The sequence below is a fragment of the Fusarium keratoplasticum genome, chromosome 8, assembly GCF_025433545.1.
Source record: "Fusarium keratoplasticum isolate Fu6.1 chromosome 8, whole genome shotgun sequence".
NCBI lineage: Eukaryota > Fungi > Ascomycota > Sordariomycetes > Hypocreales > Nectriaceae > Fusarium > Fusarium keratoplasticum.
In genome coordinates, this window is record NC_070536.1 from 355,289 (window position 1) to 382,674 (window position 27,386).

At 50.0% G+C, this 27,386-nt stretch overlaps 8 protein-coding genes and 1 pseudogene across 9 annotated transcripts, besides 1 other annotated feature; 6 read left to right on the forward strand and 3 right to left on the reverse strand.

The window, feature by feature from the left end:
• Positions 1–2,438: 2,438 nt before the first annotated feature.
• NCS57_00992500 (uncharacterized protein) lies at positions 2,439–3,545 on the forward strand (the record flags this gene model as incomplete). Its single annotated transcript, XM_053059684.1, has 2 exons — positions 2,439–3,247; positions 3,299–3,545. The coding sequence occupies 2 exons, from the start codon at positions 2,439–2,441 to the stop codon at positions 3,543–3,545; spliced, it is 1,056 nt and encodes a 351-aa protein (XP_052910078.1).
• Positions 3,546–4,867: 1,322 nt separating this feature from the next.
• NCS57_00992600 (Zn(2)-C6 fungal-type domain-containing protein) lies at positions 4,868–8,553 on the forward strand (the record flags this gene model as incomplete). Its single annotated transcript, XM_053059685.1, has 10 exons — positions 4,868–5,183; positions 5,232–5,707; positions 6,162–6,217; positions 6,264–6,334; positions 6,383–7,164; positions 7,208–7,278; positions 7,374–7,522; positions 7,565–7,740; positions 7,784–7,958; positions 8,003–8,553. 10 exons carry the CDS (start codon positions 4,868–4,870, stop codon positions 8,551–8,553), a joined length of 2,823 nt encoding a protein of 940 aa, XP_052910079.1.
• A 70-nt stretch (positions 8,554–8,623) lies between these two features.
• Positions 8,624–9,472, reverse strand: NCS57_00992700 (uncharacterized protein; the record flags this gene model as incomplete). The annotated part of the gene is made up of 1 exon (XM_053059686.1): positions 8,624–9,472. The coding sequence occupies exon 1, from the start codon at positions 9,464–9,466 to the stop codon at positions 8,624–8,626; it is 843 nt and encodes a 280-aa protein (XP_052910080.1). The 5' UTR covers positions 9,467–9,472.
• A 2,101-nt stretch (positions 9,473–11,573) lies between these two features.
• On the reverse strand, positions 11,574–15,380 carry NCS57_00992800 (uncharacterized protein; the record flags this gene model as incomplete). The annotated part of the gene is made up of 3 exons (XM_053059687.1): positions 11,574–13,362; positions 13,425–14,055; positions 14,111–15,380. 3 exons carry the CDS (start codon positions 15,378–15,380, stop codon positions 11,574–11,576), a joined length of 3,690 nt encoding a protein of 1,229 aa, XP_052910081.1.
• Positions 15,381–15,644: 264 nt separating this feature from the next.
• NCS57_00992900 lies at positions 15,645–17,923 on the forward strand (annotated as a pseudogene). The gene is made up of 3 exons: positions 15,645–16,402; positions 16,459–16,862; positions 16,992–17,923.
• Positions 15,645–17,923: a sequence feature.
• A 1,814-nt stretch (positions 17,924–19,737) lies between these two features.
• On the forward strand, positions 19,738–21,265 carry NCS57_00993000 (uncharacterized protein; the record flags this gene model as incomplete). The annotated part of the gene is made up of 2 exons (XM_053059688.1): positions 19,738–19,858; positions 19,902–21,265. The coding sequence occupies 2 exons, from the start codon at positions 19,738–19,740 to the stop codon at positions 21,263–21,265; spliced, it is 1,485 nt and encodes a 494-aa protein (XP_052910082.1).
• A 748-nt stretch (positions 21,266–22,013) lies between these two features.
• Positions 22,014–23,600, forward strand: NCS57_00993100 (uncharacterized protein; the record flags this gene model as incomplete). The annotated part of the gene is made up of 4 exons (XM_053059689.1): positions 22,014–22,248; positions 22,417–22,484; positions 22,528–23,003; positions 23,051–23,600. The coding sequence occupies 4 exons, from the start codon at positions 22,014–22,016 to the stop codon at positions 23,598–23,600; spliced, it is 1,329 nt and encodes a 442-aa protein (XP_052910083.1).
• A 1,016-nt stretch (positions 23,601–24,616) lies between these two features.
• Positions 24,617–25,378, forward strand: NCS57_00993200 (uncharacterized protein; the record flags this gene model as incomplete). Its single annotated transcript, XM_053059690.1, has 2 exons — positions 24,617–24,833; positions 24,882–25,378. The coding sequence occupies 2 exons, from the start codon at positions 24,617–24,619 to the stop codon at positions 25,376–25,378; spliced, it is 714 nt and encodes a 237-aa protein (XP_052910084.1).
• Positions 25,379–25,553: 175 nt separating this feature from the next.
• On the reverse strand, positions 25,554–27,122 carry NCS57_00993300 (Proline dehydrogenase; the record flags this gene model as incomplete). Its single annotated transcript, XM_053059691.1, has 3 exons — positions 25,554–26,190; positions 26,235–26,293; positions 26,340–27,122. 3 exons carry the CDS (start codon positions 27,120–27,122, stop codon positions 25,554–25,556), a joined length of 1,479 nt encoding a protein of 492 aa, XP_052910085.1.
• Between the last annotated feature and the right edge of the window lie 264 nt (positions 27,123–27,386).

Here is a 27,386-nt window from a genome sequence, read left to right on the forward strand (position 1 = left end):
CTAATAAGATCTCTCTAAGACTTCCTTTCCGTGAACAAGTTACCCTGTAACCTGCGTAAAGCAATATCTTTCATCATGTAGATTCTCAAGTCTCCCAAGACTACAGCCCCGACTAACCCAGATTACGTTCTTGAATTTCAATTGCTTCTTTGTGTTATTCGAGTTTCGTAAGTACATGTGCTAACTTCTTGAGGGTCTTGGGCAGATGTGCTGCTCAGCTGAGCGAGAGCTCTGTTTTGAGCAAGCCTCTGCGCTATGCGCTCTTGTGGCAAAGGATATAACCTGACTTTCATGTGGTACCTTTTGAAAGGTATCTTTCGCTTTTGACGAAGCGGCTTAACGACAGTTCTGCTGCCACCAAGTCGCCGTTTTGCGAGTGACGGGCTTTGAGTTCAGCATCGATTAGAAATTTCTCTTGATGGCACGGCCAGATATTTCTCAAATATTCTGTTCATGTACGGGTGTTTTACAGCATTGGGTTTTAATGCTGCTATGTGTTGGTTAGTGCGTTCTTTGATCTTGTGTATGACGGAGACATCATTGAAAAATAAGCATGCGGTTCATCGGCACGAGGGTAGGTTCAGCGGTCCTGAGCCCTTCGCTGTCAGGCAAAACGTGGCAACAGATTTAGACAAGGGGGCCGTGCCAAGCTTCATCTCTAGCCGAATAAGATACCTCGCGGAGTCTCCTCAGGCCTCCGTGGGGGTAGAAGGTAGTAATCACCTTTCGGAGTAGGGTGATAGGCTGAGGAAGAAGATTGTCAACTGCCGTCCCCCAGCAAGTGTGGAAGGTGGTCCATCCGAGAGCTGTCAACCCAATTTGTAACAAGTGCATCGCAGTCTCAAAGCCATATCAGAATTGGTTGGCTTTGGCATGCGAGAAGATCTGACCCCTGACTGTAACCAACCTGGAAGGGGGGAACGTGCAGTAGTTCCACGTGGCATCCTGTGTCCAAACTCTGGATGGACGTCCGAGTTGAGATGAAAACGAGCTCTGCCCAACCACCGAACTACCTTGAGGGGGAAACAATCTCTCTGACATGCCATCTTAACCCGGCTCAGCCGGATCCAGCCGGTCGGGCCTGGAGGGTGGTAACAGGCAGGGAGGTAACCTTGAACGACGAATCAGAGCAGCAAGGTCTGCTAATTCCTAGGCTATAAAGAAGCAGCAGTTATAACTCTTTTGATCTTCCCCTGCGTTAGTTCAGCATCTTTCCCTTCGCCTCGTGGCTGGCTGGTGGGGAAGACAGGGTTCCAGACGAACTCTAGATACCTAGCCCGCAAGCTGGAGTAACGTCAAGGTAAAGAGACACGAGACTCTGATTCGAACGGGAGAAACCCCTGCCTATATAAAGTTGGATATCCCTCTTCCCAGCCCCCTTTTAAAGCGAGGCATAACCCTCAACACGGGCCAACCCTGTTATGGTCCCGACGCCGAACTAACGACTCTCGGATACCGTTAGCGAAATGGCCTCGTCATATGGCCACATGTTTTAGTCTGCAATTTCGTTTCGACATCTGTTTCGAGTTCATGTCACATTCCTTCGGGTGTAGCCGAGGGCGGGCCGGGTACAGAACCATGTGGCATCCACTTGCACAACACCCATTCTCACTTCCCCCTTACAGACGCCCGCGGAGATACATCTTGATAGGTTCCGTCGTTGCCCTAGCGTATTAATAAGGCCGGGGAGAAGATAGAAGAGGTTCGCGTCAGATCTAGTCCCCCCAGTTCATGCAGGGCCAAGATCAAGCTTCTTGCTCTGGTCTAGCTTGACGTATCTTGACATCAATCCATCCAAAACATCAGGCTATTCGAGCATCAACTAGCCCACAGTGGAGAACTAAAACCTCCCTGCTTAATCGACCGTATTCCACTCCAAGATTACCCGGTTGTTTGTTAAACTCTCACTCTGCTCACCGGAGAGGTGGTATCAAAACCCGCATGCCTAGCCACTGTCCACTGATCGGGAGTTGTCTAGAATGGCAAGCATACCGGATAACGCTACCCATTTCTTTTTCAAATGGTGATTCTAGACCCACTGTTGGACCAAGTTATGGGTTTGACACCACCTCTCCGGTGACGAGAGGCGAGAGCTCAATGTCTGCAGGCCATCAACCCACTGGCAGATCATATGTCTCTATCTCGCTCCCTTTGAATGATACCATCATTTTTCAATCTTTCAGGAGTGGATTTACGAGTTGGATGTCTCGGTCCCCTCAGCACTCATTCCATCTGACGGTATATCTTCAAGGTAAGCCCGTTGATGCATTCTCGGCAAGAGTCATGTGTGCATTGGTTTTATCAGATTCCTTTCACCCCTCTTGGGACGCATCCTAAACATTCTTGCTTCTCATCCACTTGTTTGTCTTGAAGAATTCATATCCGACTACGAACGGTACTTTACTTCTTTCATCGAACCCAAAACATCTCCCTTCACAATGGCCCATCAATTCAAGTCAGACTTTCAATTGGATATGGACAACTGCTTCAGTTACACTCAGTCCATGTCATACCCTTACACCTCAAGTTTCTCTTCTGCCTCTTCTTCTTACGACCCTTTCACTCCTACATCTCGATTTTCATCGCCCTATGAGTTGTCAGCCTTGGAACCTGACGGATCCTACAATATCTCTCACGGCGTTGATGCGGCTCCTCGCTCGACTGTGGGCGACTTTATGCTTGACGCTGTCGTTGAGACGAAACCGGAGCATATCCCTTTTCCTGACTGTCCCCCAAACACGCCCATGAAGCAGGAGTTCGTGGGCTTGCACTACAGAGAGATAGACATGGAACATGACGGCTCCATGGATTCGATAACGCCATCGAGTCCTTGCTTTCCAATCTCTCCTGCGGCTGTCATTAGCGCTACCTCCTTCGTCATGACACCCACCCAGATGTCTTCGGGTTTCGAGGCGACTGAGATCTATTCACCCTGGTCCTGCGCTAGCGACAGCCCGATCTCCTACCCACAGAGCAATTGCGAGGTGCTCAACATCGACCACCAGTCAGAGTCTCCCTACTATGTCCACGAGTCGACTTCACCAAGGCAAATTCGACCTCGGCAGATGGTGGTGAACGAGATTCAGCGCAAGACGACTGAGCTTCAACATGCTCAGACCCGAAGACCAAGGAAACGATCCATCAAGCCCGACCCTACCCCTGCGGATCCGGTCTGGAGCAGTTGTGACTATTCAGGTTGCAACAAGGCGTTCAGGCGTAAAGAGCACCTCAAGAGACACAAGCAATCGTAAGTGTGTAGACGTGTTGTAACCCTCATTATCACTAATAGATTGTGCAGCTACCACGGCGAGGGCCCGAACCGTTTCTCATGCGAGTTCTGCGGTAGAGGCCAGTTCAACCGGAGGGACAACCTCAACAACCACCGCAGGCTTCACACTCGACATAACAGCAGAAACCGGGGCGTCGAGTTCGTCCCTGGTGCGGTGATGGTTATCGAACAAGAAAAGCTCAGACGAACACCGACAAGGCGGAGGAAACAGGGAGCTATTGGAGGAATTAACCACCGTGAAATACCAACACAGTAATGTATTTGTATATAAGCATCAATCTTGTAATCTACGTAGTTTTCAGTCATTCTTCTTCTTCTTCTCCTTTTTACCTTTCATCTTCAAGGCAAGGCCACTGTATTAATTGGGATATGATGCTATGATGTGTTGATTTTGTATTTTTCGATATCGTTGAAGCCCGGGCCCTTGATGGGATAACTGAGCCAGAAGACCCATTTTCAAGGCATGCGGTGGCTAGTCAGGGGAAAAGAGGCACCAAGACTGGGGAAAGAGAAAACAAATGTCAGCTCTGCTCCAATGCGGAGCTTTTCCTTGTTTCGTGCATGTTTCCCACATTTTGTTTTACCGTAGGATCTCGGTTAAAAGTGGAAAAGTGGAGGAGCTGGAATGTCTGGGTCTCTCGATGCTACGGTAGACAGGTCCCCCTTGTTGTTTGTCAGGCTCAAGTCACCGTACAAGGGTTACAACGGGCGACACCGAGGATTCTGACACGAGGGTAGTGATCCTGGCTTTAACAAGGGGGCTTGTACCAGTCGAGCCAGGGGTTAACATATGCCGTCTTCGGATCTTCAACCAACACCAACAAGAGGCCAAAATCACGCGGTGAAAATCACGCAAGCCCACCTGCCGCGGTTCCCTTCCCTTGTTGCAGTTCAGCATCTTCTCAGTCACATTGTCAGCCACTGAGGAAGCCTATTTCGTTCTGCAGACCGCTTCAAGTGGCGAGCGTCAGAGAAAGCGATAATTATCAAAAAGTTTCCCTGGTCGAAGAGGTGGTAGTGTATAAAACAGTGACTAGGAATGGCTCGGATAAAGGAGTAGCAACTTGGAGAGAAAGAAGACACTAACCACTCGACTCTGTTGTTCTAGAAGAATGAACATTAAGATGCCTCTAAATAAACCCTAAAATAATTATTTGTGATACACAGCTATTTCCGTGCCTATGGCATTCGAGTGGTCCGACGGTCGTAGGGGCTAGCTACCCTGTTGTACACATGATAATACAGCGTAGCACAGCGCGCAGTATGACTATTATCCTTTCATGCGTGATTTATACATGGGGGTTGAAGTAAGGGTGAGATAAAACTGCCTAGAAGGCTACATGGACATTCAACTGCCCCAAACGTCCTGCAGATGGTTCCACCAAGCCTCGGCCGCCGTCTCCGAAGCCAAAGCAACCCCGCATGGATCTCAACATTTCGATCTCAGAAGGAAGAATAGCTTGCTTTTTGCATCGGAGATGACGTCCGATAAGGTAGATATAAACTTCTGAGACAACGGAAGGTCAATTACTGCTTGTTTCCATAGCTCGTCGTCTCACCTCCGCAAAGTGCTCAACCATGGCTTCAACTCAGTACACCAACAACCTCCTCAGATGCGTAACTCGCAAAGAGGTCTGCAAGTCATTCGGTATAAAGCTGTCGGCAAGCCCTCAGATCGTTCAGACAGCTCGACATGCCGGTTTCGACTCTCTCTTTGTCGATCTCGAACATGCCTGGTTGACGCTTGCTGAGGCAAGCAATCTTTGCAATGTCGGTCATCTCGCAGGCATTACTCCATTCGTCAGAGTCCCTCATCAGTGTGGCAATGGTTTCGTTCAACGGGTGCTTGACGGAGGTGCCATGGGTGTGATATTTCCTCACATTGAAAGCGCAGGTAAGAACACTGTCAGTATCCAGTTGAACAACAATTAACCCCCAGCAGATGAAGCAAAGGCAGCCGTGAAAATCTCCAAGTACCCTCCTCATGGATGCCGCTCTATGACAGGCGCCATGCCTCTATTCAACATGCGACCAACGCCCCTAAACGAAGCAATCGAGTTTGGCAACAACTCGGGATCAACAGTATTCGCAATGATTGAGAGCAAAAACGCTGTCAACAATTCGGAAGAAATCGCAGCAGTCGAGGGCGTCGATGTTCTTCTGGTCGGATCATTTGACATGAGTATTGACCTGGGAGTTGGCGGCAACTGGGACAGCAAGGAGTACAGAACTTCAGTGGAAAAGGTCAGCCAAGTATGCCGCAAGCACAACAAGATCTTTGGAGTTGCAGGTGTCTACGATAACCCCACACTTCACGAGTGGTTCATTAACACTCTGGGTGCTCGGTTCATGCTTGTTCAGCAAGATCTGTCTTTGATAGCCGGCGGAGGGCAGAGAGCTGTTAGAGCCATACCGCCAGTGCGTCTATGATAGCGTAACAGGGGGGCGATCTTATCTACAAGTCCCAATTTTGCAATCAAGCTATTCGTCAACGAGTCATTTGTCCGCCCCGCCTGTGAGATAAAAGCCTCGGCGGCCCCCTCCGAACTCAATCTTGACCACATTTCTTGCACTGCCAATGCCTCGGAGCCCAGAAAACGTAGAACCTGACCCTTCAGACCTTATAGCAAACATTACACTCCAGTAGGCTTTATCGAATTCTTCGGCTACTCCACACAATGTCGGCTTCGCCAAGACGGTCTGCACACCCCTCAAAGCGGTCAAGGAATTCCGCCCAAAAGAGCACGGTTGTAGTTGCGTCAGTCTTTCTTATTTCAACCGCAAGCTCAAAGTCTGACGGCTCAGTTGCCATACATGTCGTTCGAAAAAAGTCAAATGCTCTGGCACCGCACCGTGTCAGTATTGCTCAAAGCGAGGACTGCCATGTTCAATCAGTCCACTTGGTCCGCGGCGGATATACTCGGTGACGTATGAGTTACCTTGCTGTTATTGATCTCTTTAACATTTCCATTAGCAAGATTGCGGAACTCGAAAGCCGGCTTGCAAGATATGAAAGTGAGGGTGCAGAGCCGCTCTCAAACAATGGTGATTTGACTATTCCAGCTCCATCAAATCCTGCTTACATGAATCAAGGGACGAGACCTAGGTCAGAGTCTTCGGGTCTGCTCAATCCTGGATCACCAACACCGGGACTCAGCCTAGGGAGCCCTGTCTTGGACTCAGACATGCCAATGGCTCATGGTCAATCAACCACCCCGAGGAGCAGCACGTCACGGGTCCCCAATGGTTCAAATGAACGACAGGGCATTCCAGAGACACCGACTCAAACACTAAATTTAGAGTCCAGATCCCAATACCATGTCCCAACCATCGCTGCCGAGTCGGCCTTGAGTTCTAGTAACGAATTCGGCAGAAAGGTTCATGAAGTACTGACTAATTCTGGCCCATCGAGTGCCCGAACAATCCCCATATCCCCAAATCCTGTACAGCCTACGATGAATCATCCTTCACCTTTCAGAGCTTCTACCCAAGCTATTCCACAACTACCTAGTGAAGAAGAAGCCTTTCGACTCCTCGAGACTGTCGGCTTTTATATCGGACAGACGCAGTGTCATTATGACCTTCGGGGTCTGACGGATCGCATTGGGTGGCTGTACGAGAACATGGATGATCCTCAGACTCATGAACTATGGTATATGCAGGTTCTTCTTGTTCTAGCAATTGGGCAAATCTTCCGGGCTGGTAATGGTGAGGGGGGAGAAGTTTTACCAGGAACTGCGTTCTTTGAATTTGTGGAGACGCATTTACCTACAGCAAGCGCCCAGTATAGGCTTGGGAGGCTCGCAGTTGAGGTCAATGCCCTCATGGCCATGTACCTTCAAATGGCAAACCGCAAGGAGGAGGCCTATCTTTATGTGAGTCCATCAGTTGCTCATCGAGCTCGACTAACTTAACTAGATAAACACTGCTCTTCGACTGGCCATTTTACACGGGTATCATCAGAAGGATTCTGAACGAAACATTCTGAGGTCAGAAAAGGCACAGATCAACCGACTTTGGTGGACTATATACATGCAAGAGAGGTAAGCTCGATCATTTAAAAAAGACATGACTAACAAGTCAGACGCCTAGCCGCAGCAAATGGAAAGCCGTCAGGGATCATTGACAGCGCCATAAGCATGCCCCTACCTTCTGAAGCCCCGGGATTTCCAACTGGTGCTGCCATTCGCACAAACATCAAGATTGCTCAGGTGACTGGGCAGGTGATAACAAGTAAGTCAAAGCCTTGCTTGAATTCAAGTCTGACCTCGTTAGTCTTGTATGGCACCAAGTTCAAGAAGGAACAAGATTTTGTCTCCCACGCTCAGCAGATCATCAAGAGCTTGGCCGATATTGCAAAAGAGATCCCATCAGAACAATCCCTGAGTCTTTGCGGGAACTCGGAACTCGCACTTAGGACATCTGCATCATTACATCTCATGCTCTATCAGGTACGGATACTCATCATTTGCGTGGATTAGGCTGACGACATAGGCCACACTGTTAACTATCCGCCCTCTCATGCTTCACGCCGCACAACTGATCTTGAGCGGCCAACCCTGCAACGAGCTCGAGGGTGGCTCACTCGACACGCTTTCCAAGACATGCTCAGAGGCTGCAAGGCGACTTCTCGAGGTTATAATTGCTCTAAAGAGAAAGGGAATACTTCGTAAGTGGCATCTCTTGTAGAGAATTGTAACTAATTTGACCCAGCAATATTCGGCTTCTTTGACTGCGACGCCATCTTCTCAGCAGCTTTCATCATGCTTCTCACCATGATCTTTGATTCAGCTTGTGAGCCAAGCCAGAGACTCAATCCTACACCAGGCCTCAAAGACGCAATGGATATGTTGCATTACATGGCTGAACATGGCAATACCTTTGCAAGGCAGAGGTTCCAAGAAGTCCAGAGCGTGCGAGATCATCTTTCAGCTACTCTGAACTCTCGCGAGGCCAACACACCCACATCCACCAATCAGACAACTACTGTATCGAATTCAGAGCACCGAGGATCTGAAGCAAGCGCTGTTCACAGTGCTCACCCTCCGGCACATGAATACCCGCCCTGGTATCCTCCAGTATGGGACATGTCAGATCAATGGCTTCACTCTGTCGATTTAAATGGCGAGCTTGAGGATTTGCCCCTGGGAGACTCATTCGACCAATATCAGTCACTGCTTAATGATCCAGACTGGAGCCTGACAGGACAAGATGTGGGAGACTTTGCAGAACTACGAAGATATATACAAAGATTAAATTCATAGAAATTACATGACAGACCAGGTATAAGTAACAATGAAGATCTATAGTTCCAGAACACCACTCTCTTGGTATCTAGCCAAGACATGGGCAGAAAAACTTGCGCGCCGCCGCCTTGAGAACCTTATTGCGCATCCTCTTACCCCTCGCCTTGTACTCTGCAGCGTCGTTAACATGTGGAAAAGGCACATCGGGAACTTCCTTTCCCAAGAAACGACATAGCGGCTCCCATCCATCAGTGAGCTTAAAGTCGAGGAGCTGATCGCTCGGGACTGCCTCCCGCACGTACTTGTAGTGCCTGACATATGTCGTCTTGAGGTTCTTGACAACATCGTTGTTTGACTCAGACCTCGTCCAGCCCTGCTGCATCCGGAAGCAGACGGGGGCACTGGTGTAGCCGGTGTAGTAAGATACCTTGGTCACAAAGGCCCTGAATCTGGGGTTTGTCGAGTCCTTGACAACAGGGACCATGCTGTTGTACCATTTTTCAATGTCGCGCTCCACTAGAATGACCTTGGCGTCTGGGTAGGCAGGGATCAGAGATTCGGCGTAGTGAGAGGCAATGTCGGACACGGCGTCGTACCGGCCAAAGACATCATCCCATTCATCTCTTGAAAAGGGCGTGCCCCGGTATGTCGGGAGGTTTGGAAAGGTCGCGTCGTTGGCCCTATCGAAGATGGGCCATTGCCATTGGAGATCGTATTCTTCACAGGCGTCCCATCCGTGATGCACGTTGGGATATCCCAGGATCTGCAGGGCCTTCATCAGGGAGGCTGTCCCGGTGCGAGGTGCTCCTAAGCATAGGATTGGTGGCGATGAAGCAGACTTGGCCGGGGTCTTTTCGTTTTGCTCAGGTGCTCCCTCAGGAGCGAGTCCAGCTGAGGGATCAGTGCCGTTGAGTTTCTTGCTCTCCTCCATATTGAACTGATGAATTTGAAGTTGAAAGTGGAATCTTACTCAGATTCGGGGGGCCAAGGTCTAATAAATCTTCTCCATGGTCATTGGCTAGGGGTCCGAGCTGGTTATCCGAGCCTTTGATTTAGGGCGGCCCGTTAATTTTGGATCGGCAGCACTGTCTGCATAATGCCACCAAGTTGGGATGTAAGCTGACGACCGCGCTAGCCGGCAAAACCCCTGAAACGGACTCTACCGAGCTCCCGAAGATACTTATTGACTTGAATCTCGGATGTCGGTCCTTGAGCCGAAGGCCGGCGGTAGTTTGGACGATTTATCCCAAATAGGGGTCCAACTGTCAGGTCTAAACTATTGTCTCACCCTACAGACAATTGGTCAACTAGGTATTTTAACAGAATGAAAGCAGAGCCAATCGCACGAGGTCATAACTAGAAACAAAATACTGTTCAGTTTCGTGATAGTATCTGGGCATGCTCCAAGTCACGGAGGTATCAAGGACAAGCGCCCCTGTCAACAACTTTTCTCAGCCCGCGCAGCAGGTGGTTCGAGGCCAGCCGCAGTAGCTAGGATGACTGACCAAAGATCCAAAGGCATCAAAGACCGCAAGGACGAGGACGAGGATAGCTGCATTCTCGAATCTAGGCAGAGCTTTCCTCACCGACTTGCTGGCAACAGCTGAGTCTAGGAGTCGCCCTGTTTCATGACTGCAAAATGCAGGAACAAGACCTCGGACTGAGTTAAAATACAGTCAGAGGTTGTGTTGCTGCATGCACAAGTCCGATCAAGCCAATAGCAGAGTGCATAGTCCCACAAACCAAGAACAACTTGGCTTGATTAAGTTAGTTTCGATCTTGGCAGGTAATCAGTCAATAAACTTTGTGTCACGATTCTGGTCCAAGCTTGCATTTTGATGAAAGTCCTAATTTCCGGAGTACAATCATTATCACTGGTGATGAAACGTTTTCTGTGGATCTACAAGAAATATATAAGGATGCTCCTCGATGCTCTTTATTCTAGTAGCTTCAGTAGAATCAACAGATCAGCTCTCTCTCAATCCTCACTTATCAACATCAAGACTTCAAGATGCGCTTCATTTCCGTCGCCACGGCCCTCTTTGCCCTGACCAACGTGTCATCTGCCTGGACTCAGGACCGTAATGGAGTCTGGACCGCCAACAACAACTGGTACTGGATTCGAGGCGGTAAGTCGATTCCCTTTGGACGAATCATACGCCTTCAACTCTGACTTATGGCATAGACTATGTCCACGAAGGATGCACCAGGATGAACTCCGAGGAAACGCATGTTGGACCTTGCGCATACTTCACCAACAACCGCGGTGACATTTTCCGAGGACGTAAGTATTGAACACTCATAGCATTTCATTCATACTCGAAAAGTTTACTGACATTGGTTGTAGACTGCGCGGTTGTCCTGGGCCACAACCACAAGGAAATTCACTGCCGATAAGCAGTTTCAAGACGTGGGAGACTTTTCAGGTCTCAGGATACAGGTCTACGACTGAATCCATAGAAGCCCATTTGGGCACCTTCTAAATAGAGCCATGGGGCTGTTGAGTTAAGCTTGTTTTATCATCATAAGCCTCGTACATATCCACGTGTCCTCCCGTCTACTTACCTAAAGAGGAAATCACCTATAAGGGGCAACCCATTGCAAGCTCCCTAAATCCCTGATGGATGCTTGTGCAATTGTGTTGTCCTTTCAAACTGTCTATTTGATGAGTTTAAAAGCTTCCCATGCAGTGTGCAGCTTAAAGGACTATGTCAGTAGGTCTACTCCGTTGTATAGCATTGTCAATTTGTCTGTGATCAATGTGTCCCTTTACTAACATCCTCTCTATGTAGGCATGCATCGCGATGAAGGATGATAGGCAACTGTCAAGGCATGTTTACAATACTTCGAGATAAATCCATTCATCTATGCTTCAGTATGATTCCATTCTACAAATCAGTCTGGTTTCCGAAAGAATTGCCCGCCACAACTGTATATCTACGCACTAAATATCCAGTTAGTCAAAATCGAACCTGGCTCAAGGCTTTGCATACCAATCAAAGATAGTTTCCCATTCTTACATCTCATGATTCCAAACTTCATCGCATCCCCCATTCTTGCTTTACTGTAGGATTCTGCACGGCGCATACTTGACGGCCTGAAAGCCACGCACGAGCAGCTTCAGCGTGGGCATAATCCTTGACATCCTTGGCATGGAGAGCCGTGATATCAGCAATATCGAGAACGCTGCGTCCTTCCCCGTCTCGCGCATACACGTTGGCCCCAGCTTCCACAAGCGCTCTGGTGACGAGTTTGTGGCCAGTCCGCACCGCGATGTGAAGCGCCGTCTCCCCCAGGCGGTTTCGCGCGTTGACATCAGCGCCTCCTTTTACTAGTGTGTGGATGATCCGGCCTGGCAGCTGATAATCATCGTCCTCTGGAAGACGTGCTGCAAAAGCCATAAGCACCGTGTTCCCATCGCCGTTGTAGTGATTAGGGTTCACGCCCGCACCAAGCAGGCCTTCCATCAGGCTTAGGCGCAGGGAAAGCTTCGGGAGCGAGCTGTCGGTTTCAAGACGTCGGTTTCTGTGACTGAGCGTGCTTCTACCACCCTCTCCATCAGATGCCCCGAAGTTATCCAGAAGCATATCTTGTGAAAGAATGGCGTCTGCGAGTAGATGCAATCCATTCCGGTTATGCGAGTCCTCCAGTGAAGGGTTCAAGGTTGCAGCATGCACCCCCGACAATATCTGTGCGTGGCTCGCCAACAGAGAATTGCTTGGTGATTGCTCAGTTTCCTGTTCAAGCAACGGTATTGGATGGTCTTGCAAGCCTGTGGGAATCATCCCGAACGCATCGCGACAAGCAAAATCGCCCTGGCCGAAAGTTGCAAGAAGATCTTCCATAGCAGATTTATCCGGTAGATGAGCCTGGCAGATATGGAAGAAATTACGTCCGTAAATATCCCGGGCGCGAATGTTAAAATTCCGACGGCTCAGCTGGAACAAGAGTCTTGGAAGCAAAGCGCCCTGGGAGTTTATTTCTTCGAACCAAAAGGTTCCCAAAACATGGAGGAAAGTCTGATCCGCTGTGTTGGTCGCCATCAAGGTCGAGTCTGGTACCCTGGCCACCGCTTGTATGAGGCACTCTTTCGTGGCATCCCGTGCAGCCAGGAGGTGCAACGCTGTGTTTCCAAAGGAGTCAGTAAGTGAAAAGGCGGAGGCGGGCATCCCAATGGTCGACGAAGTTAATATATTGGTCGCCTTTAGTGTTAGACCTGATGCCGTAACCCAGTCATCAGTGGTCACTTCATCCCTCACGCGGCAGAGACACGATCGATGGTCATGCCGGTCCAGTCCTTGGCCACAGAGTTTATGAACGAGAAGCAACTCATCGAGGCGGAGAAAATCCCCTGGGGCTATTGTCTCGCAGAGCTCGGCAGTAGGTGCACTGGCATCATGGAGCCAGTTGTCGCGGGTCGAGAGCGTCTTGTCTGAGAAGTCTGTCCCTGGGTCAAAAGCTCCCTCTAAGCTGTAACGACTCATTAACATGTCGACATTTTTGACATAATCTAGCGAGTAATCTGAGAGCATGCGCATGATTGGGGACTTCGGAGGATGTGCTGTTGATCTCTGCGAGGGTTCGAAAGGGAGGCGATGCTCTGATCCCTGGTCAGTCGATACGACCCCAATCGCCTCTTGTCCAGATACGTTGCGCGCAGAGGCAGTCTTGACATCGGAGCTTGATTTGTGACGGGCCTGTTTCCGGCGAAAGGGTGACTTGGCCAGCTCTCGTAAGCGAATCCCCATATCTTCTTCAGTGCGTGGGTGAAGCCATCTCGGCTGCTTATCGAGCAAAGCATTCATCTTTTTATTTGCCGATTCGATTCTAAGACGAAACAAGAGTTGGTTAGTTATTCCAGGGAAAGGAAGTTCGGACATGGAGCTTACCCGGGCACGGCATACGTATGGTCACGGTCACTGTAGATTACTTCCATAATCCTGGCCAGGGAAAGTGTAGTGTAGGTATAGAGCCTTGCCATTTTTCGCATAGTGGAGGCCGTCCAAAGAACGGGGCGAGAGTCTCGTGAGACTCTCGGGGCCGAGCTTACCATACCGGCCGATTTCGACTCTGTCCTGCCAGCAACAGTCTCTGAAGCTCTGAGCTTGAAACCATCACCCCCCCAGTCAATGGAGCTGGAGGCTGCAGTGGTAATGGAAATTGGTTGAGAGAAGACCGAGGCCGGTGGTTCGGTGCCATCAATCGTGCTGGCACCAGCCATGGAGTTACTGCCGTATGAATGTCCATGATGGGTAGAGGGGATAGCATATGGGGTGTCCTCCCAGTAAGCCACGGAACCTCGAGATAAGGATGGTTTCATGGCCTCATCCTTCGGGTTTAACAGATGGTCAGATGGAAACTGAACCGATACTTCAGGGAGGCGGCTTCTGATGTCTTCGATGATATCGACCAAAGGGATAACATAAGCACCCATCAGGACATCAGTAGCCACCAGGTGGCCGTATACTTCAAGTGTCAACGGATCGACAACCCAAGACCCCGAATCGCCTCGGCGAATGTCTGTGGTGGTGGTTAGTTACTGCTAAATAAGTCTCGACTGTTGCAATGTTCATACCGGCGTTTGTTTGCAACTCTACCATGAAAGCCCAGACAAATGCAGTGCCCGGTTTGAGGAGAACACGGCTAAGGCAGGGTGCCAGGGTTGCCTTCTTCAATCCTGAGCCCGTGATGATTTGAACTGCCCGGCTCTCTGAAATGTCAGTTAGCCCATCTGGCATTCTCAGTGCCTTGGGTTGTTGTCCTTGGAGCTGGAGCATGTTTGGTTTTGGCTTCAGGTCTTTGGTTGGTAGTGGGAATAATGCCCAGTCGCGAAATGCACCATTTTGAGCATTTTCCAAAGCTGATAGCTCCACGCGTGCCATCACAGGCTCGAGGTCATCGACTTCCGAGTGCATTTCCTGATCGTCTCGTGTGGGAACATCCAAGCATGGCCCCAGGTCAAAGTCAATTTCGACCATGGTGATGGGCGAAGCAGGTCTTGATGAGGAATCGCCATTGTCACTACCTCCGTCTGACATGGAAGTATCGCTGTCGTTGGGATCCCTTGGGTCTATGGCGCCGTGCTCGGCAGTTAGGCCATACAAGTCGTTGGTGCCATCTGGAAACTCCAGCCGCAGGATGCCCCCCATTGTCGCAAACTGCTTCTGCTCGCTTTTCTCCTGGACAAAGTAGATAGATGTCCCACATAGAGTACATGTAGATGTCTCTGGTCGGCGGTCGCTTACGGGTATACCGACTGCAACGCCGGCCTGTCCACTCGGTGATGCGCCCACGACGTGGACATCAAAGGAAGGCTCCGTACTGTCTCGAGGCTGGTACAGTTCCTTGACAAAAGATTTGCGCAGGAAGTCTTTGATTTTATCATGAGCTCCGTGGCTATCAGTACAGAAGATGACCAGGCAAGTCTTGGCATCCTCTTCTGTTGTCCCGAGCACGATGGGTCGTATTGACATGGAGGGGGGGCTACGCTTGGGCCTCGACAGGTATTTGTAGCGTTTGGACTTCACCATGTGCTCTTGCAAGAGTAGGCTCATTTGCTCGATGATATCGTTGGCCCGTCTCGCCGTGGCTATATCGACTTGTTTCTTAATAGGTCGTATCCGGATTGGCTGTGGTTGCGGCTGAATCGTCCCGGTGTCGGACGGTGGTTGAGAACGGGAGCAACTGCTAGACGCCGTGGAGCTAGCTTCGGGGTCGAGGTGGTCATCGCGTATCCGGAGACTCGCGTTACTCGAGCCTCCATAGCCAGAATCGGTGTCGGGCTGGGTCATGGCACAATCTGCCGTGCTTTCCTCCAGCGGAAACTCTTGTTGCGCATCCTGCATGACTGGAAGGAAGTGATTGAAGACGGAGAGTTGGAGCTATGCAAGAACCGAAATCCCCATGCTCTGGCGATCTCAGCCGCAGGGCGGGGGGGGGGGAGTTTCAGCATACACTTAGCCGCCGAGGCGTCGCCAAGGCATATTCGTTGTTGGTTGTCAGTGGCTGTGTCAACCAGGGAGGCAACCCCCAGGCCGCAGCCCCTCGTTCCCTCTTCACGCTGACCAGTTCGAAACTTCATCTTCTCGTAACAAACAAACCTGCCAGGTCCACAGACTAAAGCAATGTTCGACATTCCCTCACCTTATCCCCTTCGAAATGTCTCCGAGGAGGATCTTGTGGGTCTCGTCAAGACCTTGTGGGATTGGAAGCTCTGTGAACCCTGTAGTCTCAAGCCTGGTCAATCACAGTGCTTGTCGCAGCCTTGTCCGGGAATACGCTGGACTCGGATGAAGCCCTTCTTCGACCACTACAAGAAAATCACGGCTGCCTACGTTCCCGATATGGTTGCAGGAACCCCTCCGGCTTTATCAAGTCACAACGAACTATTCGCCATCATACAGTTTCTCAAGGATAATCCGGATACGAAGCGATCAGTGCTGACGTCAAACCACTTTGCAAATCGCGGAGGTCTAGCCCCTACGCCCGATGATCAAGACAGAGCTTTCAACCTCGCCTTGAGGGTCATGGCCACAGTGACATGCTGTTTGGACAACCGCTCAGTCGACACATTAGAGGCCGGCCTGCAACCGATACCTTGGCGGGATGATATGACATGGACGCAGTTCTTGTCTACCGCATTTCCTGTTATTGACCTCGATCTTAACGACAGCCGAGATGCAACATCCCGTCGGATCAACGAACTAGTCACTGCGCGGAGATTGATGAAAGTAGCCCGGCTTCGTTTCGTGCCTACGGATGAGCTAAGGAACCACCTCAAGTTGAATCAGCAAGACGGCACAGTCGAGTTGTATCATCACACAGCTTTTCTCAAAGAAAGCCTCATCGCTAGTAGAAAAATCAAGGAGTCAGTTTGCGATTTCAAGTTGGAGGTTTACTAATACATCCTGCTAACAACCTCAGGGGTCATATTCCCCGACAACTAGCTATCGAGGTTCTCAGCTCGATCCAGAAGACTCTTTTCCCTTCAACGGCTGATGCGAGAATTCTCTTGAGCTCATTGGTTTCAAAACACAACCTGGACCCCGACTGCCTAAGATTTGAACCATCGAGCTATCTGCTCGAAGGCGAGGGAGCATCAACGTATCGCTATCTCGAGTCAAGGCTGGTAGAACTCTATGAAGAACTGGACAATCCAGCACCGAGGGGGGTTCTTGAGAAGTGGCTTGAGCGCAAGAGTGGAGCGAGGTATGTCATGATGGCGACTCTAGGAGGTGTAGCTATTGCAATACTTCTAGGGGCGTTGGCATTGGTCGTTTCCATATTCCAAGCTTGGGTTGGGTGGCAGCAGTGGCAGCATCCAGTTGGTAACTGATCGGACGCATCACAGCATTTGAAGGCGGTATTAGATAAAGAACCTTGATAAAACTTACAAGATATTCCTTTATTATTTTGTCAAGTCTCGTCTCAGAATACCGGACGAATAGCATCAATAGAGTTGACAGAATACTCCCTTGAAAAGCTAATCGGCCACAGTGCCTGCGGGTGCGCCGCACATGGCCTTATCGCGCCATTTCAACAGCCAATCATCTTCTCATGCAGGTGCCCGCATTGCATCGTCACTGACTCAAATCACTCGCCAACACTTCTCCCTCCATCACAACCACAACCCAACATCCCCAAGGCAGGCAAGGATTCCATCAACTTCAGCTGGCGGCAACCATCCCATTCTCGAGGATCATCACACGGAACGCCATTCGCAATCACCTTTGAGCCATTTTTCTCAAGCAACCCCGCTTCAGCCATGTCTCACAAGACCCAAGAGCCCGTCATCACCAAAACCTCGGACCTCCCAGTCGATGAGGCCAAGTGGATAACCCTCAAGAAGATCGAATATGTCGACCAAGTCGGCAAAGCCCGAACCTGGGAGGTAGCCACGAGAAAGACCAGAGGCAAAGCTGGCGTAGACGCTGTCGCAATGGGCAACATTCTCCTGCATCCCTCAAAGCCCGCCTCCACCATGCTCGTCATCCAGTACCGACCTCCTCTGGATGCATACACCATTGAATGGCCGGCTGGCCTCATCGACGCCGAGGAGACACCCGAGCAAGCTGCGGTGCGTGAGTTCAAGGAAGAAACAGGCTACACCTGCAAGGTTCTCAGCGTCAGCCCTGTTCAATCCGCGGATCCTGGAATGAGCAACGCCAATATGCAGCTGGTCATGGTCGAGGTTCAACTCAACGAAAACGAAGAGGAGCCAGAGCAGCGATTAGAAGATGGAGAGCATATCCAGCGAGTAGTTGTGCCTCTGTCTGAGCTGTATGATCGCCTGGTCGAGTACTCGAAACAGGAGCGGACTGTGGTTGCTGCAAAGCTGTTTCACTTTGCTGCCGGCATGCACTTTGCCCAGACGCAAAAGTACTTCTAAAGACTGATTGTCACAAGTCATGACTTGGAGTTGGGATGGAATAGATGGCTCTGAGGAGAAATCCTTACTCATAGAGAGTTCTAGAAGGCGGCAGGGTGGCTTCCAACTTCATCCTTCACCATTCCTCAGCCACAGCTGGAATAGAAATAGAAAAGGACATCTTTCACATTAAGACAATTCAAGCTCATAGTCAATATCCAGGTTGCAACGGATCGGAATAACAGCAAACCGAACCAGGTCTTATAGCGAGCTGAACCAATAAACTTTCCTTCATCCACAACTCCTCGTCCAAGAACCTTGACATGTCGCCAACGAAATCTTCAAGGTATTCGACTTCTCGTCAAAAAGCCTGCCAAGCATGTTCAGCCGCCAAGGCAAAATGTGACCGCAGACCTGACACCTGTGGCCGGTGTGCCCTGCGAGGCCTGGATTGCCACTATGCTCAATCAAGGGCATCCAACTCAGAAAGTCGAGACACGAGTCTTTTCGATGGGAATGATACAACCTATTCACTTCCGGAGGTTCCCTTGGAGAGTCTAAACCCAGCTGCCAGGACAGACACCCCAAGTTCAACAGTCCATTCGATAGAATCCATCACTGGCAACACCCCTGGCAGCTCATCTGCACATGTGCTGCCAATCAACAACGCTATCGAAACAAATCCTCCCAGACAACCAGATCTCGACTTCTCAAGACTCGAGCTTGTGTGTCCCATCAACAGTGACGACATCAAGAACCGCTGGCTCAACACATATGTGCCGTTCCCTGGGCAGACCTTGAAAGACTATTCTCCCAGTGTAATGGGCTTCGTCTACAGAATCCTCAAATCATACGCATCCATTCTGGTGCGAGGTCGTGGGATTCCTCCCTTCATCCACTTCTCACAGATCACGCCAGCAGCAGTTACTCGTCCTCTTTCAACTTGCCTCAGCCTGGTGAGGATTTGCGAAAACTCTCTTCCTGGCAGCGAGGGGACTGCCACCGATATCCTGCAGCGGGAAATGACCAACCTCTATGAGCAACACGGAGCATATGATGGCATTAATCTTCTTGCCGCATTTCAAGCATACTTGATCTATGCGTTGGTCCTTTACTTTCATCTCACCCCTAGTCAAGGGCCTGCTCCCTTTCTACGGCAAGCCATCATCAACCTCCAAGAAATTGCATGCACAAGCTCCCAACGAGGCCTTGTCTGCGTTGCTGAGCAAGACGGTATCCGACCGAGGTGGGAAGCTTGGGTAGTAGCAGAGGCGAAACGAAGAACCTTGTACACAATGTACTTTTTGGACAACGTTCTCTCAGCTCAGGATGGGCTCCCAACGTATCTAGGCAGCGAACTACGAGGATTGCCAGCACCCTCAAGCAAGGCTCTATGGCAATCACGACGGCATGATTGGGAAGCGGCATATAATGTGCATTTAGCTGAATGGGCAGAAGGGAACTTCCGGATCGATGAATTGTGGCCTCTGTCGGAAAACTCAGAGAGCTTGGCCGAAAGACGAGACAGGGTGGATCGCTGGTTAGAAGGTGTCGACGAGTTTGGGACGATGCTCTATGCAGTGACTAGTTGCACGCATGGCACTTAAAATTTGAGTTTCTCATGTCGTCATAAGTCCATTCTTTAGTGGTAGATCAATCATAAATGCCCCGTCCGGCGTTAAGGTGGCACCGGAGCTGAGAGCTCAACTCCGGTGGCAGGGTTTCAGCTCCGATAGCATGGTCTCAACTCCGGAGTCCGAGTTTAAATGCATCTCCTATATAAACAGAACATCTCTTGGCCACAATCAGTTCAGACAAGCACAACTGATTAAATCATGGCTACCGATTCAAACGCACAGAACTCTCCCAGCCCGGGGACTACCGGGCAACCTTATAGCATCTTTGACAAACGGCAGAAAGCGTTGATCGTTCTAATTGTTTCCGTTGCCGCCACATGTACGTTACTCAACTATCATCCGTCCATCTACTAACCATACAGTCTCTGGATTCGCTTCCAACATCTACTTTCCCGCCCTCCCTACCATCGCGCACGATCTCGATACCTCGATAGAGCTCATCAACCTCACCGTCACCTCATACCTCATCTTCCAAGGCATCGCACCTAGTTTCTGGGGTCCAATCTCGGATGTCAAAGGGCGTCGAGTCGCATACTGCTGCACATTCATCGTCTTCTTAGGCGCCTGTATTGGACTGGCAGAGGCAAAGAACTATGCAACCTTGCTCGTTCTACGATGCCTCCAGAGCACAGGCAGCGCCAGCACCATCGCCATTGGATCCGGGGTGATTGGAGACATTACCACACGTTCTGAGCGAGGAGGTCTCATGGGTATCTTTCAAGCTGGGCTACTCATGCCAGTTGCAGTCGGTCCTGTTATTGGCGGATTGCTGGCTGGATCCCTTGGTTGGAGGTCCATCTTTTGGTTCCTGGCCATTTATAGCGGTGTCTTTCTGGTCTTTTTGGCACTTTTGCTCCCCGAGACACTGAGAGCAATCGTTGGCAATGGCAGTCAAACACCCTCAAACCCAATGATCAAGTTCCCCCTGGCTGTATATCAGAGGACTACCAAGACACATTGGGATCTGGTGCCCCAAGAACCAACACCAAGAAAGCACATCGACATCACTGGCCCTATCCGGATCCTCATCAGCAAGCACGCAGCTCCTATCATTCTCTTCCTCGCCATCTACTATGCCGTCTGGCAAATGAGCATCACCGCCATGTCCACTCTATTCGAGACGAAATACGGCCTTGGAGAGACTGAAGTCGGCTTGACCTTTATCGCCAACGGGGTAGGCTCCATCATTGGGACTCTGATCACTGGAAAGATCCTCGATATCGATTACCGTCGCGTAAAAACCCAACATGACTCTTCGGTTACCGACCCCGAGGCCAGCCAATCCGAGTTTCCTCTCGAAAAAGCACGCCTTCGCCTCGTACCTCTTTTCTCCCTCCTCCAATGTCTATCCATCATCCTCTTCGGCTGGGCCATTCACTACCCTCACAAAGTCCACATCGCCGTCCCTATTATATCTACCTTCATCACAGGTTGGACGGCGGTCTCAACACAGTCCGTAGTCATGACCTATCTCGTCGACGTCTTCCACGACCGCAGCGCCGCCGCGAGTGCAAGTCTCAACCTCGCAAGGTGCCTTTTTGCCGCAGGTGGTACTAGTTTCGTCATGCCAATGATCAATGGCATTGGAGTTGGACCAGCGTTCACAGTGTGTGTTGCTGTGCAGGTTGTGGGGTTGTTGAGCTTGGGTATACAGTTCAGATATGGCAGCAAATGGAGGAGAGAGTCAGAACTGTCAGAGGCCGACCGGGTAAAGAATTCCAGGTGATCACACGTCGTTTCTTGTCAAGATAAGCCACCTGCACACAGATAGAGAGCACTGAGACACCAATTGACACCCATTCAAAGCCATGCTTCCAGTACACCACAGAACAACGTCAACTCACGTTTCCAGAGCTTCTAGAAATAATCCGTGCTCAAAACCCCCAAGCAATTCCATGAGATCACCTCGGAACATCTTCAACCGATCACTTCCACGTGAGAATCACTGCCGTTTCTAGTGCCCGTTCGGACATGCCGTGAGGGGTCAAATGTCACCGCCAGACGATAACCGGCCAGCGCCTCGATCTCTACAGAACGCCACCATCAAAGCACGACATGAGGGGTTGCTGCAGCGGAACAAATCCCCGTCTATGCAAATCAGCAAGGCGTCGGATCATCTGGCTGCTCTTCAGCCCGTTAAAGGCGTAGGTTTGAGTTCTGGGCGCCGACCGAGAATTCAGCAGAGTTCGACGCCAGCCGTTAGCCGCAGAGTCGATCAACGGCGGATCGGAGGCTTGTAAATGTCCCCAGATCCAAGCCCACGGGGTACATGGGTGATCCGGGGCCTGCTAGTGGAAGCTTGTCTTCGGCTGGACGGCTTCTCTGATAAGCTGCTGGACCGCACATTGACGATCCCGCCACCAGCAGATTCTTTCATCTTTCGCAACCGCCATGGACAATCTCTAGACAGTCGATTGCCATGACGACAATACCCTCCCCAAGACCACCACCGTCTTTGCCGTGCGGTTGAAGCCATGTTCAATGCAACAGGCCCCGACTCGAATCGAAATGCGCCTCCAGGTGTCGTGCCCGACTTTGACAACCCCGAAGATGTATTCTGGACGCTCAATGTGGCCATGATTTCGATATGCGTCTCCTTCGTTGTCATATTCTATGGTATTCGGTTATATGTCAAGCGCACCATTACCCACAAGATATTGACAGAGGATTGTAAGTGCTGTCGTCACGATATTGATGTAGCTAACAATTGTAGGGACCTGTAGTATCGCATTCGTACGTGCGTCGATCAGTAGTTGTTCCTTACTAACCTTGATAGATCTTGGTCGTGTTATATTGTTTGACCGTCTTTATGAGTACGTCTTTCCTCTCAATTGCTGTCAATTGCTGTCAATTGCTGTCAATTGCTAACACAGACAGTGGCACGATATGGAGCAGGATACCACGCATGGGAGATTCGCAAGCCAGAGTACTACAACTGGCTGAAGGTGAGTTAATTGGCTTCAATTGAGACTTGACTGACATTCTCAGTGGTTCTACGCAAGCACCGTCGTCTACTGTCCTGCCGCCTTCTTCACAAAAGCCACCATCCTCCTCCTCATGGCACGCGTCTTTGCGGTCGAACGAAGAGTCTCCAAAGGCATCAAGATCTTCATATGGTGTCTACTCTTGGGCTACGTCCCCATAGAGTTCTTGCGAATATTCACCTGCTTCCCGATTCGCACATATTGGGATCCTTCGGTCAAGAATGCCCACTGCCTCAACCAGCGCAAGATCTTTTTCTCGAGTTTATCTCTGTCGATCGTCACCGACTTGATAATCTTGATCGTTCCGATACCGTTGACTTGGAAGCTACGCATGCCTTTGCGCAAAAAGATCAAGATTGTCCTACTTCTGGGAGCTGGAGGAGTCGCTACTGCGTTGACAATGTATCGAACATCCAAGGCGGTCCAGTTTCTCGATTCGGATGATATAACGGTCGACTATACTCCAATTGATATCTTGACGTATGTCCCCATGCTCTTGATAAGTTATCAGGACTAAGAATTGCCAGGGCCCTTGAAATCACCATTGGTTTCGTCTGCGCTTGTCTCCCTTCCCTCAACCTCCTAATCGAACACAATATCCGCAAACGCCGTCGCCAGAAGCAAAACCCTAAGTGGCCACGCCAAAGAAACGCAATCTCCTCAATAAAGAGACATTTCCGCTGGGTCAGCTCATCAACAGACCCATCACTCCAGCGTCCTTCCAGGGCCTGCATAAAGAACCGCAATTCCGAGCGAATGATAGATTTCGACGTTGAACTGGCCATGCTCACTGGGCAACCCGTACGCATGAGATCAGCGGGAGGTGTGAGCACAGATTCTCTAACCTGTCGACCCCTGGATCACAGGCTCAGCTTTGGGGACGGTCAGAGGGAGGGATGGCTATCACGAGATCACAAGGACAGCGATGATCAGGATGCTGAGTTCATTATGAAAATGGTTGAGAGTTCGAGGATACGAGCCGAGGAGGGGTCAAAAGAGTCTTGGTGTCCAGTCTGGGATGGTCCAAGAGATCCATTGGCCAGTGCAAGAAGCTGGCAGCGCAGTATACCCACTTGAGGATAACATTACATAGACATAGACTTGCATGATGATGGAGTAACGCAGCATCTATTCCTAGTTCTTTAAATCATCAGGAAAGCGTCTTCCAGGCTGAGTCTTTTGTGGCTGGATAAAACCTTGGAGTGAGTTGACAAGTGATCATTTGTATCTGCAATACGAATTAATTCAGGCCAAACTTTGTGATTTATGATAAAGAAGTCAATGCCACAGCCCCCACAGCAGCATGAAATCAAGGTCGCACAACATAGCAGATACCCGGGTGAAAGGGGAACAGCAGCCTGGTACAAAGATTGTGGCGTATCTGCATCCAGGTTTAATAATAAGATACAACATATTTTACGTAATTCACATATTCGTAAACTTTAAGAGTTAGAGATGCTCCGCCGTCATTCACCTCATGACCTTTAAAACTTGGCTACGAATCTATTTCAATTCCCGAGCCGTATCCTGCCACGTCAGATCAAGCTTCCACTGAAAACTCAGATTTAGCCGAGAAACCTGCATTTCAGTTCAGCTGCTGTTGGTTTTCCTGAACCGAGACAGCCAATGGCTGAGTACATATAATTGGGATGCAGGAAGAGCCGCCAGCCTGATTACAGTTCTGCACACACATGTCGGACAACATGCACAGCTGAGCGCTTAACTGTTTCAGATATTCATATCTTTTAGTGCTTTATTTAGCTGAGGGATAATATTCGTTAGTTCAGCCCAAAAAAAAATGCTTTTACAGCAAAAGTCCACCTCCAACCCAATAAACAGATTCCATAACCGCTCCGACTTTTCGGGACATTTATGCAGCACAGATGCATGTTTGACTTGCAGCCGCTTTGCGTTACTTTCCTCAAGACCCTATTGTTGGTATATACACCCTTTTCCCCTCTTCCCTTTGCCGCCTTTACCGCCGATAATCCTCCTTCTTGACCTTCAATGTTGACCATCAAGACCTGTCTTTACCACATGCTACCCCTCCCACAGTTATCCCATCGAGATCTGCCTCATATTGAAAAGGTACAATGTTGGCCTGTCTCGACAGCAGCAACAACGAAAACGTCGACCTAGTCCCCTGCGATCCCACCGGCCAGTTCAAATCATGCTGCTCAAGGGGAGACTCCTGTGCAAGCAACGGCCTCTGCGTGACGAGGGACAAGGACGCTGCTACTCGTTACTTCATCAACGGATGCCTGGTCGAGGATTGGGATGATCCATCTTGTCCAAAACAATGCTTCAACGGTAGGAACATGCTTCATATGTCATCTGTTGGGTGCTAAGCATCTACAGTCAGCGGGAATGGCGTCAAATCCTGTGGAAAGGGCCAGTTTTGCTGCTTCGGCTCCAAAGGCTGCGACTGCAAAGAAGATGAACTCTTTAACATGGAGCCCGTCCGCATCATTGCGAGAATCCCTCTCGAAACAGCACCATCAATTGCCATCGCCGTCACGACCATCAGTTACGAAGTCTTCTCCCCCGCCGATACAACATCACTCACTCCATGCACCTCCACTACCGACGCCCCTGTTCCCGAAACCCCTGAAGATAGCAATAATCTAGATTTACCAATTGGATTGGGTGTAGGGATCGGTACTGCAATCGCCCTTTTTACCTTGGGGACTGGTCTTTTCTTCTTCATATTGAAACGAGCAACCAAGTTGGAAGCAATGTCATCCAAGAACTCTTCACAGCAATCATTCATGTTATACGAGGATGATGAAAAGCACCTACTACCAAGCGTACCTGTGGAGCTCCACTGCAAACCAGTCAGGGCCGAGTTGCCTTGAATGGGTGGGCGAAAGGGGGTTGGCATCTATGTTCCTTATGGTGTTAAATGTCTGGCTGCAACATTCATGTGTTTGACTTTACATCTTTTAATTCAACGTCACTCGTTTACCTTATATAGTCTCCCCATGCACAGATTTAGTCTTCATTAACATTTGTCTTTTATTCTTGCTACTTTTAATTCAGAAACGGCACAAACCGTCTCCCTACCTCCCTCAACGCCTCCAAAGCAGTCCCCCTCGTCCTCGCTACAGCATCCTGGTTCTCCTCAGCCCTTCGAAGCATATACAGGAGACACTCCTCAAAAGACCCCCAGATAGTATACTTGTACACTCCAACAGTTGGAAGAGACTCCTTGGGGACGCTGTCAGATGTCCAGGTGTGGTCCTTCTTGTCGGCCACGAGTCCGAGAGATACCTCATCCGCCATGCCCATTAGCTGAGCAAATGACAGGCTCTGGACTGTTCCTCCGTTTGCGTTAGGTGTATCAGTCAATGCACCGCCGCTCCTCCAGAGTGATAGAGCCTTTTGCACACTCGCATCGTTATGAGTAGCAAGCATAATCTCTGCATTCCAAGGCCGTGTCTGTCCAACGGTCGAACCACTCTCTGAGCTGTCCACCTTTCCTCCAAACAAGAACCTGACCGAGTTGTCGTAACAGTCGTCTGTATCTTGCTTGCATTTATGAAGAGCTTCAGGTCGGGCCTCAACGTGGAGGTATGCGCCGCGGACCATCTTGATTCCAATTGTAAAGTTTCGATCTTGAGAGAGGCGGATGTGCTTGATCATCTTGGAAGTTCCAGATTGTAGATACCTAACGAGTTAGTTTTTGTGAATGACAGGGTAATGCTGACTTACATCTGATAAGTGTTGTAGATAACGGCTCGCCCATTTCGGTTAAACTTGGACATGACAGACTAGACAGTTAGCAGAGAACACAAGACAGATGGATCATAGACATACCAAGGCAACATGATCAATGGCAGCTTGGTGCAGAGAAGACTCGGCATCAATAAGAATCCTCACCCCCTTCTTCTCAGCCTCAGCACAGATCCGAGTAAGGGCATCCTCAAAGACTCGCAGAGTCTCAAGATTATCCTCATACTCCCTTGTACCAGGTGTAGAAGCTGAAAACGCATCAAGAGCAGCCACAGCAGCAGGACCAGCTCCCGTGCAGCGAAGTGCAAGATAATCTTCATCTGTCAGATTCTGGAGTGTCTCCATGTTCATGGAAACCCACTCCCGCAGGCTGGCGTTGGTCTCTGTCAGAGCATTGGTCTGTTCTTGGTCTCCAATCTTTGTCTCTCTGGCAAAAGCGAGGACAATGCCATCAAGGCCCATCCCCCTCAGGGACTTGATGTTCTCCCTAATCTCCGCATTCTCCGAGCCAATGCAAAACGTGTTGTAAAACGTTTTGTGTACAGGCCACCGGAGAAGCCGAGAGTTGGAAAGAAGCTGGCTATGCCTCTTTGTGATTCTGATAATGACCGAGAGAATACTCGACGGCAGGGCAGCTACCGAAAGAACGAGGAGAGATCGAAAGAGAATAGGAAGAGGAACATCTCTAAGAACCCTCGGCACCTTCTGAGGAGCCTGAGCGGGGATGTGTGACGACTGAGACAGCCCTCGGCTTTGGAACCCGAGACTACGAGACCGGCATGACACAAGACTTGTGTAGGCCTGACGAGTCTCGAGGAGGGAAAGAGTATAACGATAAGGACGAACAAGACCGACTCTAAAGGCCATTGTAAAGAATCGAGTTGCTATGTAGAGTAGAAAAATCGTGAGAAACACGATTGACTTTATCCTCACGGCCTCTGACAGCGCCTCCCTCCAGACTAGACCAAAAGCTAACCTCCCATCTCCGACAACGGCACCCTCTCGGCCTCCTCGGTATCTGGTTTCTATCGGCTCTGGTAGGTCACAAGGACACAAATCGTCGATAGAGCATCGGCTCCTATCGTCAACTTGGGAAACACAACGACACGCCACGCATGGGTGGAGGAGGGG